Consider the following 17199-nt stretch of genomic DNA (forward strand, 5'->3'; position numbering starts at 1 on the left):
AGTATTTCAATCATACTTGTAATGCTCCAATAACACAGAATGACCCAAGATTTTATTACCACAATTAGAACATCCTAGCACATGGTAGGCCCTAATAAATGCTTGCTGAATGAATTAGCAAACATTAAAATATGGCTGTTTTATAATTTTCACAAGGATATTGGATGACAAGGTACACATCTTTAACATGTACTATGTCACTCTAAAACCTCCATGAAGAAAACATCACCTCTAAGATAAAATCAAGTATACCCGAGATGTGAACTGATTTATAAACCAACCTATAGACTATCTTCTATCTTGCTGCATTTATAGCCAACATGAGATTATGTATGTACTGACTGATGATGGGCAATGTAATTAGCTTTAGAGTTGTTAAGAGTTAAATAATTAATATGTTAATAATAAATTGTTAAGAGTTAAATCATTAATATGTTCCTAGACATCTTTTTGTTGGTTCATGTTATTTAGTTCAGGCTTGCTTGGTAACTGAGGAGGGAAACTGTTTTCCCAACCTCCCATGTCCTCACCTGTTCCCTACCTACATATTCATCTCAATGTAAAGCATGTTTGGGACTTGCTCAATTCAGCCAAACCCACCCTAGTCTAGCTATTATCCCTTTCATTGCCAAAGTTCTCCCTCTTTACTGCCAAGTTTCTTGAAAGAGTGAAGTTTATCATCTCTGCTTCCTCACCTCCCCAACATTTCTCAATCTGGAGCAATCTGACTATTTCCCTCCACCTCTCACTAAACCTCTCCTCACCGAGTCTTTGCTCACAGTGGCTAAATCCAAGTAGTGTTTCTTGATCCTTCTGCTGTATGCTCCACAGCTGCCCTGTCCAACACAGCAGTCACCTGCCACATGTGGCTGCAGAGCACTGCCATGCAGTAAGCACCAGGGAATAACTGAACTTTGTATTTAATTTTAATTCAGTTTTAATTTAAACACCGATACTTGATTCAGTTATAAAATTCCTTGGAACAACTTGGGTATGTGAATCTACTTTTTCAACCCTACATTTTATAAAATCTAAATACAGATCAAGAATTTCCAAAGAAAATTTAACATCTGAATGAAGATATAACACGTAGATATAAGTGTTAGTGTAACATACACACTGGATTTCAAAGATACATCATGAAAAAGATTATAAATAATCTCAGTAACTTTAATAATGATTAAATGTTGAAATGATGGTATTTGGGATATACTGAATTAGGTGAAATATCTTCTTAAAATTAATTTTAACTATTTCTTTTTATGTTTTTTAAAGCAGCACCTGGAAAGTTTACCATTATCTATGCAGCATGTATTTTATTCCTACTGGACAGCGCTGCTCTATGGCATTAGATATGAATGAGCACTCATTCTCCGTTGCTTCTCTCCTTCTACTTCTTGGACCCCTCCTTGCATTCTGTAGCATCAATCATTCTTCCACTTCCCCTTAAGGTCAGTGTCTCCCCAAGGCTCTCTCTAGTTCCCCTGGGCCCCTACCCCAGCACTCTCTGGGAGCAGACCTCACCTCACCTAAGGCTTCCACTATTCCCACAGGTGGCTGACTTTCAACCCTCTGCCAGCAAATCAGCTTGCTCTCCTGAGAATGGGATATTCACCTGCTCTCTGTACATTTCCAGCTATGCCTAAGTGTATCAACATTTAATCTGCCATTATACCTTCTGGGTATTTACCTTATTAATATCTTATAAATCGGGCCCCCTTCTCCATTTCTTTGAGGCCCTTGCAATTTCTCAACTTATCACTACAATAGTTTCCAACGTCTATCCTTGCCCTCTTCTCAACCAACTTCCTTTTGCTGTTAGTCTCTAAAACTCACACTGGCTACATGATTTCTCTGGCTTTTTTTTTCCTTTTTTTTTTTTTTGAGACAGAGTCTCGCTCTGTCACCCAGGCTGGAGTGCAGTGGCATGATACCAGCTCACTGTAACCTCTGCTTCCCAGGTTCAAGCGATTCTCCTGCCTCAGCCTCCCTAGTAGCTGGGAGTACAGGCACGTGCCACCATGCCTGGCTAATTTTTTGTATTTTTAGTAGAGACAAGGTTTCACCATGTTAGCCAGGATGGTTTTGATCTCCTGACATCATGATCTGCCCACCCTGGCCTCCCAAAGTGCTGGGGCATGAGCCACCGCGCCCAGGCATGATTTCTCTGTTTAAATACTCTGGTGGCTGCCCCACTGTCATCAAGATAAAAACCTTCTATAGTCATATGCAAGGACTGTGCTTGCCGGTCTCTCTGGCTTCATGCTTCATCACCAACTCCACAAAACCCCAAGTTCCAGGCACACCTAAGCACCCACAGTTCCCTGAATACGTTTGCTTTCTCACCACCATACTTTGCATAGTCTGTTTCTGCTGACAGGAATATTCTCCCTAACTCTATCCTTGCTCTCCTAGCTGTCCTTCAGAATTCAATTAACACGTCACCTGCTCCAGGAAATGTCTCCAAACCCCCTTGTCAGAGCAAGTGTCCCCCTCTACGTCAGCGTAACACCTAAACACAGCTCTAGCAATAACTTAACCACGCTGCCCTGGAGTGACCTGGTTACCAGTCTGGGAATTCCCTGAAGGCACACATTGTTTTAACTCCCTGAACTATACTTAATAAGTACCTACTAATAAGTAGATATAGTATTAAACAAGAAAAACACAGAACAAAATGTGAGGCTAGAAATTTTTAAACAGGCTAATAAAGTCATGAGTTAAATGAAGAAAGTTAACCCAGTCACTCTAAAAACACTTCATTAGATGGCCTACTTCAGGACTCAATGAGCTATCTAATACAAAATTACATGCTAAATATTCATTAAAATATCAAATAATAAAAGCAACAATTAAAAAAATTAAGAACTAAATATGTCATTTTGTTTCTTTGGCCTTGTTACACATTCTTTCTTCCCTAATTCTACTTATCCGTTCCTTTCTTCAGTTTCTTACATTAATTTTCCTTCCAATTAAAGTTTGTATTCTTTCCTTCCATTGCCCAATCCCTCTCACTCCCTTCTATTCTTTCAAACAGAAAAATATAAATACTGTCTTCATCATCTGTTAGCAATTTTGTCTAAAACAAAGAAATCGTAAAAAGCAGTGAATGTAACGATATCACCAGTCAGACTGATAGACAAAACCATATGCACTAATCTGGTTGGATGATTTCATAATACTAAGCAGCTGATCTGAACCACATGCATACTAAGTGGAGTCTGACAGGCATCAGCCAGTCCTGGGGTTGCTGTAGCAAGGCAGTGCGGGGAACAGAAAAGAACAGCCAATGCGCTGCTGGTGAGGGCAGCTGCCCTCACCACATCTCTACCTTACATCTGCCCTTCAGGAGAAAGCAGAAGCAGACAGGGAAATCTAGGAAGCTGTTAGCTATCTGGACTAGCACAGTAGGTAGCCAATTTGAAAGTGTGAGCAAGCAGCAGAGGCCGCGCAGCACCAAGATCCAGTCTGTGCATATGCTGGCTCAGGCACCAACTTCGGGACACAAAATAAAGAGTGTTGCTCCCGCCACACTGCTGAATTTTCATTTCACTACAAAATAGATTTTGAGAGAGGCATGGAAGCATGTGGAAAGGAATTTTAAAAAGGTTGGTAGGGAAAAACAATTTTTTGAAGGATAGCAATTGCTAGAGTGAAATGGAATACACTATTTTAATCACCTGAAAGAAACTTTTCAAAACCACTCAACATTAGGTCTTCCCCCTAAAGACTGGTATCTTTTGGAATTCACAGTCAAGCAAAATTGAAATCTCTCGAAAAACTTTTTCCTCAGCAAGATAATGGAACAGTGAAGGGTATGTTTGAAAAAGTTTCTCAAACATCATAGAACTGGATCCCCCCCAAAATTTTTTTAAGCAGCACTTTTAAATAATCAATTTAATTCAAAGAAGTGCAGAGCAAGATTTACTCTCTTACCTGTATCCAGGAGTTAAGTTTTGATTGTCCAGAATTCTGTGGTTCTTTGTTAATTAGACAACATAAGCACCATATTAGAATTTTTTGGCTTTCATCTACAAAAAGGAAAACTTAATAAGTTTTATCAAGCAGAAAAAATCATTAATATAAAAACATTTTAAACATTATATTTAGGAAAATCTCAAACTACTAAGTTCACAGAACACGTATCCCTGAATATAACATTTGCTTTCTCACCACCATACTTTGCACATTCTCTTTCCGCTGACAGGAATATTTTCCCTCACTCTATCTTTGCTCTCCTAGCTGTCCTTCAGAATTCCCTAAACTTAACTTTGTGGGGTTTTGTCCTTCTTGTGGCCTTGGGATCACTTAACTCTTGTGTGGTCAATTTCCTTTCTGTAACAGTATCAAATTTTAAAGCCAAACGAGAATGATGGAAAGAACTAAGAGAACTGGGCTTTTCTCATGATCAGTTTTTTCACATTTCAAACGGTTAGTAATTTCGACCTTTCTAAGGCAACTTAATGGTTATAGGCAGTTGGTAGCCAATATTTCTGATTTAATCTTTTAATTTTTTAATTTGCCAAAATATCTCCACTTGTTAAAAAGAAATTTAATAAAAAGGATTGTTTTAAAATATATTTCTAGTACCAAGTGCTTTGGATAAAACAGAAGTGTCTTACATGCTCTTTTACTCTAAAATGTAAATTCTTTAAAATATAAAACTTTACCAAACATGCAATGAAAATCTGAAGTTTGAAATCTTACATTTTGCAGGAACATCTACTTGATGAGCTACTTTCTTTTTCCTTTTGTGGTGACTGAGTCTATTCCAGCTGAAGATTTTATAATACAATTAAGAAACAAAAATGGGGCCTAGAAACTGAAGATGTCAGTACGCGAGCTGGGCAAAGCAACTTCAGACTTTACAAGGCCATGGAGGTGAGGCTAAGACAGCCGGTGCCTGGAATCAGTACTCTCTACCGCCTCATCTTCTGCAATCTAATAAACCCAATCTTTCTCTTTTTTTTGAGACAGGGTCTCGCTCTGTCACCCAGGCTGGAGTGCAGTGGCATGATCTCAGCTCAATGAAACATCCACCTCCCGGGCTCCAGCGATTCTCCCACCTCAGCCTCCTGAGTAGCTGGGACCACAGGTGTGTGCCACCACACCCGGATAATTTTTGAATTTTTTGTAGAGACCGGATCTCACCAGGTCGTCCAGGGTGGTCTCTGACTCCTGAGCTCAAGTGATCCTCCTGCCATGGCCTCCCAAAGTGCTGGGATCACAGGCAAGAGCCACCGTGCCTGGCCAAAACCCAGCATTTCTAAAGACTTCATTAACAAGGAAATAAGAACAATACCAACTCTAGTATGCGACTTCTGTATTTTTAACCACAAACTAAAAAATGCTAACAGTAATTTTTAAACCCATTTTTTTCCCTGTGAACATACATAGCTTATGCTTTTCCAATAACGAACATCTCTGAAAAAACTTTATCAGGAGTTATTCTGAGGCCATTCATTTTTTTTCCCTAGCTTTTATCAGCTCAAATAAAGCATTATAAAGCACTGGCTTGCCTGAGATCAGTTCATTTCAAGAGTCGTATAATTTAACCACTAAAGATCCTAGGATTCTTCAGGTTTAACCAAATCCACTAATTAAAAATGTGACTGTTATGCTTCCCATAGTTTCAATATTAGAAGAAATTCTACCTAGCTTCATGTAGTAAGTCTGACAGATGCATCCAATGGCATCCTTACACATGCAGCAGGTTGTTAAAAAGAATGTAATCTGATGGAGAGCATTTCCAAAAACCAGACATTCACCACCAAAAAAAAAAGAAAAGAAAAGAAAGGAAATGTCAGTTTATGAAGCTTAAATCTAAAAGAATACCCAAAACTGGGAGTTTCCCCAGGTGTTGAGTGATTATGCAAACTTAGTTCAAAAAGTATATTATTTTTTATTTTTCTCCCAAAATTTTATTTTTTGGGAGAAAAATAAAAAAAGAGAAGGAGCCAGAGAAACTTCCACCCAACCTTTAGGAGGTGACTTTCCGTGCCCAGAGTCAATGCACTGAAATGCACTGCTAATGAGCTTACAGTTTGCTTTGCTTAGGCAATTTACAAACATGAGCCATGGATTGTTATTCACAAGTGCCACCAGCACTCACTCCAGGGGCTGGCATCTGTCAGGCTCCTCCCTGGAGGCCCTGAGCTCAGGCTGGAGCATCCCACAGGGCATGTTAAGTGAGATGGGAAACTGCCTGGGATTCACTGCAGGGACAGTCGCTGACAGCCCATCTTAGTGTAAATTTGGATTATAAAACTGAATGGAAAGGAAGATAACAACATACACTTGCCATCTTGTATTTTATTTTTTGATATCTGGAATTGAAATTCCACATAAAAGCTAAAGCAATTCTTTAAACTTTAATTCTATGGTTTAAAAGTATGAAGGCAGCAAATTTTTAAGACAATAAATATTCACTGTTTTAAGCTGCTAAGTTTGGCAGAAATTTGTTATACAGAAACAGTGAATAATGAAGAAGAGAGGTAACAGCTGTCATGCTTAATCATCAGGGCAGAGTTAGAAGCAATGGATCAGAATTTCAGAAGGTGAAGGCAGTATTTTTATGCTGAGGACATCATCAAATAAAAAGGTATTCTCTAATTTTCCATTATTATCTATTTCGTCTCTTCTCTTTTCAGTATCTTTTCATTTCCAAATCATCCCTCCTTCCTTACTACCCTTTTCTGATCCTATTCTCCATGAACACTACGTATGACTTACTTTTTTCCATGATGAAAACTGTTTGCTTTTACTGTAATTAAAAAGCAATTTTGGGCCGGGCACGGTGGTTCACACCTGTAATCCCAGCACTTTGGGAGGCCGAGGTGGGCGGATCACAAGGTCAGGAGATCAAGACCATCCTAGCTAACACGGTAAAACCCCGTCTCTACTAAAAATACAAAAAAAAAAAAAAAAATTAGCTGGGCGTGGTAGCGGGCGCCTGAAAAAAAAATTAGCTGGGCATGGTAGCGGGCGCCTGTAGTCCCAGCTACTTGGGAGGCTGAGGCAGGAGAATGGCGTGAACCTAGGAAGCAGAGCTTGCAGTGAGCCGAGATCGCACCACTGCACTCCAGCCTGGGTGAAAGAGCGAGACTCTGTCTCAAGAAAAAGCAATTTTGATATTATAAAACCATAAGAAAAGATCCCTTCCAGGAAGAAAGTGCCCAACTAGTGAAACAACAGGGGTGACACAGGCAACATCTGACTGCTAATGGAGTTTCATGCCGTTCAGCCACCTCTGTGAGCTCACAGCCAGGGCATACCTCAACAAGAAACTGAAATTTATGAGCAGTTCAAAAGGTAACACAAGCGTTGAGGCAGAAAGGGATGGAGAATTTGTTTCTGGTTGTCAGAGGGGCCAAGGTAATGCAGATAAGGTGCTAAGGAAAGATCATAGACAGATACAAGTTCAGGGACAACAGAATAAATCAGTCTGAACTCCTACTTTTACAAAGAAGAAATACGAGACCCTACGAGTTCAGATGCCCTGTCTTAGAGAATCACATCTTCAAGTTTGCCCCAGCAGGGGCTCTCCTGGGAAACCCTCCTTCCTCTCAGCAATTGCTACTCCCATTCAGAGAACCATCACATTGAGTCAGGCTGACCTGCTTAAGTATCTCTTTTTCCCTGACTGGAAGCTCCTAATGGGCAGAGACAGTGAGCCACGTTTTCCTAAGGGCTGGCACACCAAAAAAACACTTTGTAGGCTGGGTGCAGTGGCCCACGCCTGTAATCCCAGCACTTTGGGAGGCCAAGGCGGGCAGATCACGAGGTCAGGAGATCAAGACCATCCTGGCTAACACGGTGAAACCCCATCTCTAGTAAGAATATAAAAAATTAGCTGGACGTGGTGGTGGGTGCCTATAGTCCCAGCTACTCAGGAGGCTGAGGCAGGAGAATCCCTTGAACCCGGGAGGCGGAGGTTGCAGTGAGCCAAGATTGCTCCACTGCACTCCAGCCTGGGCAACAGAGCAAGACTTTGTCTCAAAAAAAAAAAAAAAAAAAAAAAACACTTGGTAAATACCTGCTGAATGAATATGTATGTGCAAGTGAAGCTGGCTAGTGGGAATGCCAAGACTGGAACACTTCGATCACGAGATGTGATCCAATAGGGACAGAACATTACAGAAGGTGGACTTTAAAGTCACATGAGGAGTAGAATACAACACATCTTCTTAGTGTTGTATTCTAGGGAAAGCGACTTATTGACTCTAATCCATAATTATCTACCCTGCAACACTGTCATCAAGAATTAATTAGGTCCATTATGTAGTCCACAGAGAACAGTGCCCAGCTTAAAGTGAGCAATGCCTCTCACACAACATCATAAACCTCCCCATGTTTCTCACATTTCTGACTTGAGGATGTATTACATCCACCATGTACATTTAAAGGACGTAGTATTTCTTTCCTTCTAAAAAGCAATTAATAAATCCATGAAGCCCCTAACAATGGGTGCTGCTTTTAAATGAAGGTCATTCAACAATTTCTTTTCCTTTTTCCTGCCATCAATATTGGCCTAGATCAATGTTCTTCAAACTTCTGGTCAAGAAGCATCAAGGGTTATGAAATCCAGTCTTGGGTCATGAACACCGTTCACTATGAACAGCATAGTGAACATGGACTGCACAGAATAATAATACAATAGTCCCTCTTTATCAATGGCAAAAATATTCCAAGACCCTCAGGTGATGTCTGAAACTGAGAACAGTACCAAACCTTAAATACAGTGTTTTCTCCTATACACATACCTATGATAAAGTTTAACTTATAAACTAGGCACAGTAAGGGATTAACAATGACAGCAATACAATAAATCAACTGTAACAATATAGTATAATAAAAGTTATGTACTACACTATATTGTTACAGTTGATTTATTGTATTGCTGTCATTGTTAATCCCTTAGGCCAGTCACAGTGGCTCACACCTGTAATCCCAACACTTTGGGAGGTCGAGGCAGGCGAATCGCCTGAGGTCAGGAGTTTGAGACCAGCCTGGCCAACATGGTGAAACCCCATCTCTACTAAAAATGCAAAAATCAGCTGGGTGTGGTGGCAGGCACCTGCAATCCCAGATACCTGGGAGGCTGAGGCAGGAGAATCGCTTGAACCCGGGAGGCGGAGGTTGCAGTGAGCTGAGATGGTGCCATTGCACTCCAGCCTGGGTGACAAGAGCAAAACTCTGTCTTAAAAAAAAAAAAAAAAAGTTACGTAAATGTGATCTCTCCATCTCTCTCAAAATCTTACTGTACTATACTGTGAGTAACTGAAAGTGCAGAAAGTCAAAGGGGCGTGCCATTGTATGCATTCTTTCATGAGATGTGTTTCACTGTGTATGTGTGCATATCCATGTGCATATGCATATACATAATGTATTTCTGGTCAAAGATGTTTGAGAAACACTGACCTAACTGCAATAGATAAACCTAGGACAGGTAAGCGTGGCCCTGGTGGGCAAACACATTGCTGCCTCACTAGTTTTGCCATTTTGAATCAAGAACTTGAAGAAGTTTAGGGGTTGGGGGAAGAGGTATAAGTGGGAAGGAGGAGGGACATATGAGGGTGGGGTGGAGTGAGGGAGGCTGAGTGTGTGGGCGTCCACGCACGCCTGCTCACAGGGCTAAACACGCATATTGTCCCTTTCCTGCCTAGTTCATGTCTCTTCCAATAATGACTATGACAACCTATAAATGGGAAACTGTATGATTCTTTAAAACATCAAAGGGGAATATTCATTTTATTTTGGGTTCTAATGTCATTATATTATGCAATTAGTCTTTGACTTTAAAAAATCTTAAAAGTAAATATTACATTAGCTAATAATACAGTCAATCCAAAGCAAACCTCAGCCATGCTCCTTGGGAGGCCCTAGGACAACAAAGAGAACTAAAACCATGGTTCCTGTTCTCGAGAGGCATGCTGTCTTCCAGGGCATCAGACAGTTAAGTAAGTGTATTAAAGGGAGATGCTGGAGGCCATGGAGACACTCCCAGCAGCTCCTACCTCAGCCCAGTAAGGCTATTTCAAAGGAGAATGAGTGTGAAAGGAATCCTGACACAAAGTGCCTTCAGGCACCGTTAGTAACAGGACCCGGCTACCACCATGAGGTATAGCTGTGAAAGATGAAACAGGAAATGAGACTGGACAGCAAACAGGAGCTCAGTGAAGGAATACGTCCCCAAAGTGCCCCCACATTCATCTCCACCTTGGATAAAACCAAAATGGCACCCTTAAATAAAGTCAAAGCAGCTGATGTCAAAGGCAAAGTCACGGCAGGATTCACACTCTGAAGAATGACTTTACAACGTGGGAAACAGCATGTGAGTTATGAAACCGTAAAACAAAATTAACTCGGTATCATTAGTATAGCCACTTTATATTGAATTTAAAATGAAGTTATGAAAGTGATTACAGGCAAAAATAGATATTTAAATCATCTGGGAGTTTCTGTCCTCTAATACGAAGAGCTCTATTTTCCTGAAGATCTGCATGGGTGCGTGCATGTGTGTGTGTGTGTGTGTGTTTATCTATACAAACCTACACACACATACATGGACAACAGTATAGGAAGCCATCTTTGTAATGGAACAATGAATACATTTGATAAGTTGTTCCATTAAAAAAAAAAAAACAACTAGGAGAAAGGTTTATAATGTAAGCCTCTGTGAAACAATGCAAAGATTAAAATAGCCATTTTGAGAGGACACGTTTTTGATTCTTACCATATGCTAAAATAAAAGGATTCCAACAAGCTTTTGCCAACAGTTGACCAATTGTGGGGAATCTTTCAAGGACTGTGTTAGAATCCTGTGAAAGAAAAATAAATTTTGGTCACTAAAGGCATTATGCAACCCAGAAGGACTAAACTGACATTATAGGTTGAGGGAGCGTGAATGCTTCTTGTTTAGTATACCATTTTTAAAAGTAAGCAAAAAAGGATTAGAGAAGATCTTTAGGTAAGTAATTCAAATAAAGTTTAAAAAGCAACCAACCAACTTACTTCATCCTTAAACGAGGTCACCAAACTAAGATGTATGACATAGGTAAAATCAATTGTGTTGCAAAATTAATTTTACTTATACTTAATAGTCAGTAAAGGCTACTTTATTTAAAAATAACAAAGACTGCTTAAGAGTTGAAAACACATTATTGGTGATTAATAACTATATAATCCCATATCTTTATCCTGGTTTTTTAATTCTAACATAAGAGAGGTTACGAACTCAGCTCCAGTAAGAATATTTCAAAGAAGAAGGTTTACAGGGACGAGAACTCTGGAACTTGTAAAAAGAAATAAAAGCAGCCAAAGCATAAATGTATGTATCTGTTTATTACTATTTTGACTACTGTATGGCAAATGACATCATACTTAGTCTGTAACAATCTAAACCCTGAAACAGAAAAAGGATCAACCAAATAGAAAACAGCTTAAGATTTAAAAACACACATGCATACTATTGTACAACCGGACCTTTTTCCACTTGTTACCTTTCATAGAAGTTCACAAATAAAAGCAAACTAGGATAACGTGCAGGTAAGCCGACATGATGGGCACTTTCTGCTACTGCAGCAAAACATCTCTCACATGTATCCCAGCATCAAGCCTGGTCCTAGACTTTTTGGGACCACATAAAGGTCAAGTTACATATGTCTCATAAAAAAAAAAAATTCGAAAATTAGCACTGGTTGTTCACACAGACTGTATCTTTCCTTATTGTTTCTAAAGACATATGAACTCATATTATCAATACAAATTAGTCTTCAAATTTCCTATTTACTCTTTGATTAAGGGAAGAAAAGCTTAACACAAGAACACTTTGTTAAGTGACAATTTTGCTTTTCATTTTGAAATTAAATACAAAATACTAGCTCATAATATAACAACATGTGCCAAATCATAAAAATATCTATCATAATAAAAGAAACATGACATCAAAATGAAAATATATTAAATTTTGAAAATAATAAATTATATAATAGTAAAGACACTCAAAATCTTAATATTTATAAAAAGTATTATAAGAAGAGATCTTAATATTTATCATCTCTTAGGACAGCCCACTTGAGAAGAGGGTTGAGGAAGGGTTAAGCATGTAGCAAATTCTCCATGATTCAAGGGACACAAAGGCCTTCAAAAGAATCCCATTTACTACTTGACAACAAGCATAAAATCTTGATTATTTAAGAACAACTTGCTTGGTCAGGAAGTGTCATGTGACTATACAGCTACTCAAGAAAAAATTATAATAATATAATAAATCGGAGACTAGGAAACCAGCTCTTGAGTAATTTGTCTTCCTAATCCATCGGCACTTCAGTCAATACCACAAGTCCCGATTCTGGGTGGCATTCTGTCTTGGTGAAATCTGGTAGAGTCCCTGAAGTCAGAAAATAATTTCATTATTCTGGTCCACTACTTACCATCTCTTTCAAGGCTTCATACATCTTCCTCAGGAACTCCTGGAACTGAGCCAGGTGAAGACAGGTGTCTTGCTGGGTTTCCAAAGTGGAAGCCTGATCCCATATAGAAAGCTTCTGCATCCAAAACTGATAATCACAAGAAAGATCTACTGAATCTTGAGCCATCTTGGAAAAAGGGAAAAGGTGATGTCCCTTCACAGCAGCCTGTCCAGCACTGAAGGAAATGGTGGGCACACATTAAATCTGTAAGAAAGGGAACAAACAGAAGCATTTCTAAAAGGCTCTTTTATCAGTGCCTTCATGATCCATTGATGGGTGAAGAGGGGATTACAAAGAACTAAAATAGCATGGCTTCTATGCTGGAGTCATCTTTGAATTGTTATAAAATGTGTCATCCAGCTGGAGCTCCAATTTTACCATCTGAACTTTTTATCATGATACTATCATTAGGCTAGAAGTCATTATACCTCCACAGGCACATGCTAATTATGCACAAAAAGCACAGCTGATAATACTTTATATCTTCTTTTTAAGATTGAGCTATTTTTAAATGTTCTGAATATGAAGTTGACTTGAGTATTTTAATGTAATAGAAAATCAAAAACATCCATGAGTGTTTAATAATAGTCTGTGCCTAAGAAATGTTTTTGAAGTTCTTATGTTTTATATGAATTTCTGGCTTCTCATTTAGGTGTAAAAAAATCTCTATGCATTACCGTCTAATGATTTTTTTTCCCAGTTTCTCTTCAGTTCTTAGAAAAAAGTAAAATAATTCATTCCACATGTAACAATTTAAGCAATCTTTTAACTAAAGATTGCTTTATATGCTTGATCTCACTTCATTCACATGAAGAAGCCATATTTTAGTAAAATAATAATAAATTCCACTTACTGAGGAGGTATACTAGTCCCAGTGACAGTACATAAAATCTCATAAGCCTGACTTCCTACCCATGAAGGCCATGCTAAAAAGAACAATGGAGTTACACAGTGAGACTCAGGTGGAGCTGGCTCAGCGGCTCCAGGTGCCCCTCCCATCCCACACCCCTTCATCGCACATGGAAGCCAGAAACAGGAATCACAGAGGAGGGAAGGCTGCCTCTCAACAGGTGCAGGCCTTCACAGGCTCTGACACTCCCCAGGGCAGGCAGGATATTCAGCAATCTAATTTCAAAAGACTAGTGTTAAATAAAGTGAGTTTAAATCCTCAACAGCCATAATTAACAGGTAAAATGCTCCCAATTAAATACCCAAGATATCAACAAAGGAGGTTCCCATTACCAAACAAGAAAACAAGAAGAAATTTGAAACGACTGTACAATATGGCTGCAGTGCAAAAAAAATCTAGATTGGGAAAGCTTTAAAATACCTAAAAAATGTGCAGTCTTCATGTTCACTTGAGCAGCACACACACTAGAACATTTACAGTTTTGAGAAGGATCATGTCTAAATGAAAAGAAAGTTTAATAATAGAGGGAATATATGCATGCTGTCAAAATGGCACTTAGCCAAAAATCTAGATAATGTCCGTGCCTCCTCATTGTCTTCCTCATCCAAGCCATCATCACCACCTGTCAAGTCTACAGCCAAAATAAATGTGTGTGATCTGACTTGACCGCATGCACTTCCTTCCACCTCACTGCCGCCCCTCAGCCTAGTCCTGGAGTGTTGCACTTGTCTACTGCCAGGCTGGGCCTGCCCGTCTCCAACTCATTCTCTACGCAGTAGACAGAAAAAACTTCAGCAAATGTAAATGAGACCAGCACATTCCCCTGGGTAAAACCTCTCGTCACACTTCCTTGAAAAGAAACTTAAACTCCCCATAGATACTCCCAGCTGCTTGCTGGAGTCTTGAAGACCCTGCAAAACATGGCTCCAGCACCCTCTCTGACAGCCCTTATTTCCTCTCTCCCCGGCTCACCACAGTCCAGCCCAGGCCTCTCATCTGCTTCATGCACACAACAAATCCTCCCAGGCCTTTCTGCTGATTCCAGATAATTATCCTGGGCTTTATTCGTTCACTTAGTTACCGCTTCTTCTACTAGTGTGTAAATTCCCTGTCTTCCTAGAATGCAGCATATGCCTGGCAAACACTCAAAAAATACTGAATTAAGGAATGAATAATTCACCAGTATTCCTCATAGTACAGTTCTAAACTAAATGCCACAGCAAAACGCTTCTCCAGATGAAGTAATTTAATTTTATTTTTATGTTATGTATTTATTTTTTTAGACGAAGTCTCACTCTATCTCCCAGGCTGGAGTTAAGTGGTGCGATGTTGGTTCACTGAAACCTCCACCTCCTGGGTTCAAGTGACTCTCCTGCCTCAGCCTCCCAAATAGCTGGGATTACAGGCACACACAACCACACCCGGCTAATTTTTGTATTTTTAGTAGAGATGGGGTTTCACCATGTTGACTAGGCGGGTCTCAACCTCCTGACCTCAAGTGATCCGCCCTCCTCTGCCTACCAAAGTGCTGGGATTACAGGCGTGAGCCACCGTGCCCAGCCAGTAATTTAATTTTTAAAAGGTAATTCCCCACCAAAAAAAATTTTAAGGTATTTTTATGTTGCCTGTGTGAAATTTAATGAGTAATATCTCATTTTATAAATATAATAATAGTTTATACTTGCATACATTTATACTATGCTCTTGGCAATATATTAAATACTTTATTCATACTAATTTAATCATTACAGCAACACTATGAAATGGGTACTATTATCATCTCCATTTTACAGAGGCACCAAGAGATTACATAATTGCCCAAAGTAAGATTATGCAAAAACTGAAAGGAAGTAACTGCTAGTAAACAGCAGAGCTATGATTGTGGAATATGAATCCAGGGTCTGGCTCTAAAGTCTGTGTCCTTAAAGAAATAAACTGAAGAGGCGGGGCACGGTGGCTCACACCTGTAATCCCAGAACTTTGGGAGGCCGAGGTGGTGGATCACCTGAGGTCAGGAGTTTGAGACCAGCCTGGCCAACATGGTGAAACCCCATCTCTACTGAAAATAACAAAAATTAGCTGGGCGTGGTGGCAGGAGCCTGTAATCCCAGCTACTTGGGAGGCAGAGGCAGGAGAATCACTTGCCCAGGAGGCAGAGGTTGCAGTGAGCCGAGATCACACCATTGCACGGCAGCCTGGGAGACAAAGTGAGACTGATTCAAAAAAAAAAAAAAAAGAAAGAAAGAAACTGAAGAAACTAACAAACTGATGAATTTCTTATATATTTCATATGGCACTAGATGCAGATCAGTTTAGATATTTGGGAACCCAGTAAAATGAAGAACTTTTTGATAAAAGAGACAAACATTTTATTCAAATAAAATTGCAGGCCCGGGGCTGGGCGCCGTGGCTCACGCCTGTAATCCCAGCACTTTGGGAGGCTGAGACGGGCGGATCACGAGGTCAGGAGATAGAGACCATCCTGGCTAACACGGTGAAACCCCATCTCTACTGAAAATACAAAAATTAGCGAAGTGTGGTGGTGGGCGCCTATAGTCCAAGCTACTCGGGAGGCTGAGGCAGGAAAATGGCATGAACCTGGGAGGCAGAGCTTGCAAGTGAGCCGAGATCACGCCACTGCACTCCAGCCTGGGTGACAGAGCGAGACTCTGTCTCAAAAAAAAAAAAAAAAAAAAAAAAATTGCAGGCCTGGAACAGTGGCTCATGGCTGTAATCCCAGCATTTGGCAGGCAGTGACAGGAACATCGCTTGAGGCCAGGAGTTTGATACCAGCCTGGGCAATATACCAAGACCCCATCTCTACAAAAAAAAAATTTTTTTTTAATTAGCCATGCATGGTGGCAGATGCCTATAGTCCCAGCTACTCTAGAGGCTGAACAGGAGGATCACTTGGACCCAGGAGTTCAAGGCCTCTGTGAGCTAGTATAGCACCACTGCACTCCACACTCCAGCCTGTGTGAGACAGCTAGACTGTCTAAAAAAGAAAAAAGGCAAACAACCTTCGCTCAGCAATAGAAATGTATCTGATTGTTTTAAATGCAAACAGCTTTAGGAATCATGCAGTGCACTGATCCTCAATATGCTGCTCCACAACCTCTGGGGCTGGGAGGGGTGAAAACATGGTGCTGTAGTTGTGATGACCAGGGAGTGCGGGTGATGGCTGCTGCCAGCATCTGGTTAATCAAAGTACCCTGTGCCATCAGCCACATGTGGGATGATCACACCTGTTGGGCATATCTGACCCTGCTGGGAATCTGAGTCTTAACAGGTGGAACTCAGTCATTCAAAGGCTCTCTTAATCTAGATCCCTAGAGGTATCTGAGCTCATGTTCTTAATAAGGTAAGATGTTTCTCTCAACATTTTAAATCAATATTTTTAAATATTTCACTCCACTCTCTTCTTCCTTACATGGTTTCTGAGGAGAAGTTGAATGTTCTGCTCCTCTACAGGTAAAGTGCATTTTTCTTCTGGCTTCATTCAAAATAAGAAAGCTTCCTGTATTTGCGGTATGGTGTCTGACATTAACTTGGAAAATTCTCAGTAATTACTGTTTCAGATATCTCTCTTTTAAAAATTTTTTTATTCCCATAGGTTTTTGGGGAACAGGTGGTATTTGGTTACATGGTAAGTCCTTTAGTGGTGACTTGTGAGATTCTGGTGCACCCATCTCCCATTGTGGAAGACAATTTTTTCATGGACCAGGGCGGGGGCAGGGATGGGGGGGATGCGTTTTTGGGATGAGAAACTGTTCCACTTCAGATCATCAGGCATTAGTCACATTCTCATATGGAGCG

The 17199-nt window shown here is 40.1% G+C and overlaps 1 protein-coding gene across 10 annotated transcripts in view; it reads right to left on the reverse strand.

Annotated features, from left to right (window-relative positions):
- Window positions 1-17199, reverse strand: part of FANCC (FA complementation group C) — a 218132-nt gene that overhangs the window by 137357 nt on the left and 63576 nt on the right. For 9 of the 10 annotated variants that reach the window (XR_008509829.2, XM_024251894.3, XM_054520284.2 and 6 more), the window contains 3 exons: window positions 12435-12677; window positions 10736-10820; window positions 3937-4031 (listed from right to left, as the gene is read on the reverse strand). Coding sequence is in view for 9 of the 10 variants with exons in the window: in XM_024251894.3 (XP_024107662.2) it covers window positions 3937-4031; window positions 10736-10820; window positions 12435-12599 (345 nt within the window). In the remaining variant the exon portion in view is untranslated. Of the gene's footprint in view, window positions 1-3936; window positions 4032-6732; window positions 6902-10735; window positions 10821-12434; window positions 12678-17199 lie in introns of those variants that run through there. The other variant, XM_024251904.3, reaches the window with a different exon arrangement.

The sequence above is a fragment of the Pongo abelii genome, chromosome 13 (genome assembly GCF_028885655.2).
Source record: "Pongo abelii isolate AG06213 chromosome 13, NHGRI_mPonAbe1-v2.0_pri, whole genome shotgun sequence".
NCBI classification, from domain to species: Eukaryota; Metazoa; Chordata; class Mammalia; order Primates; family Hominidae; genus Pongo; species Pongo abelii.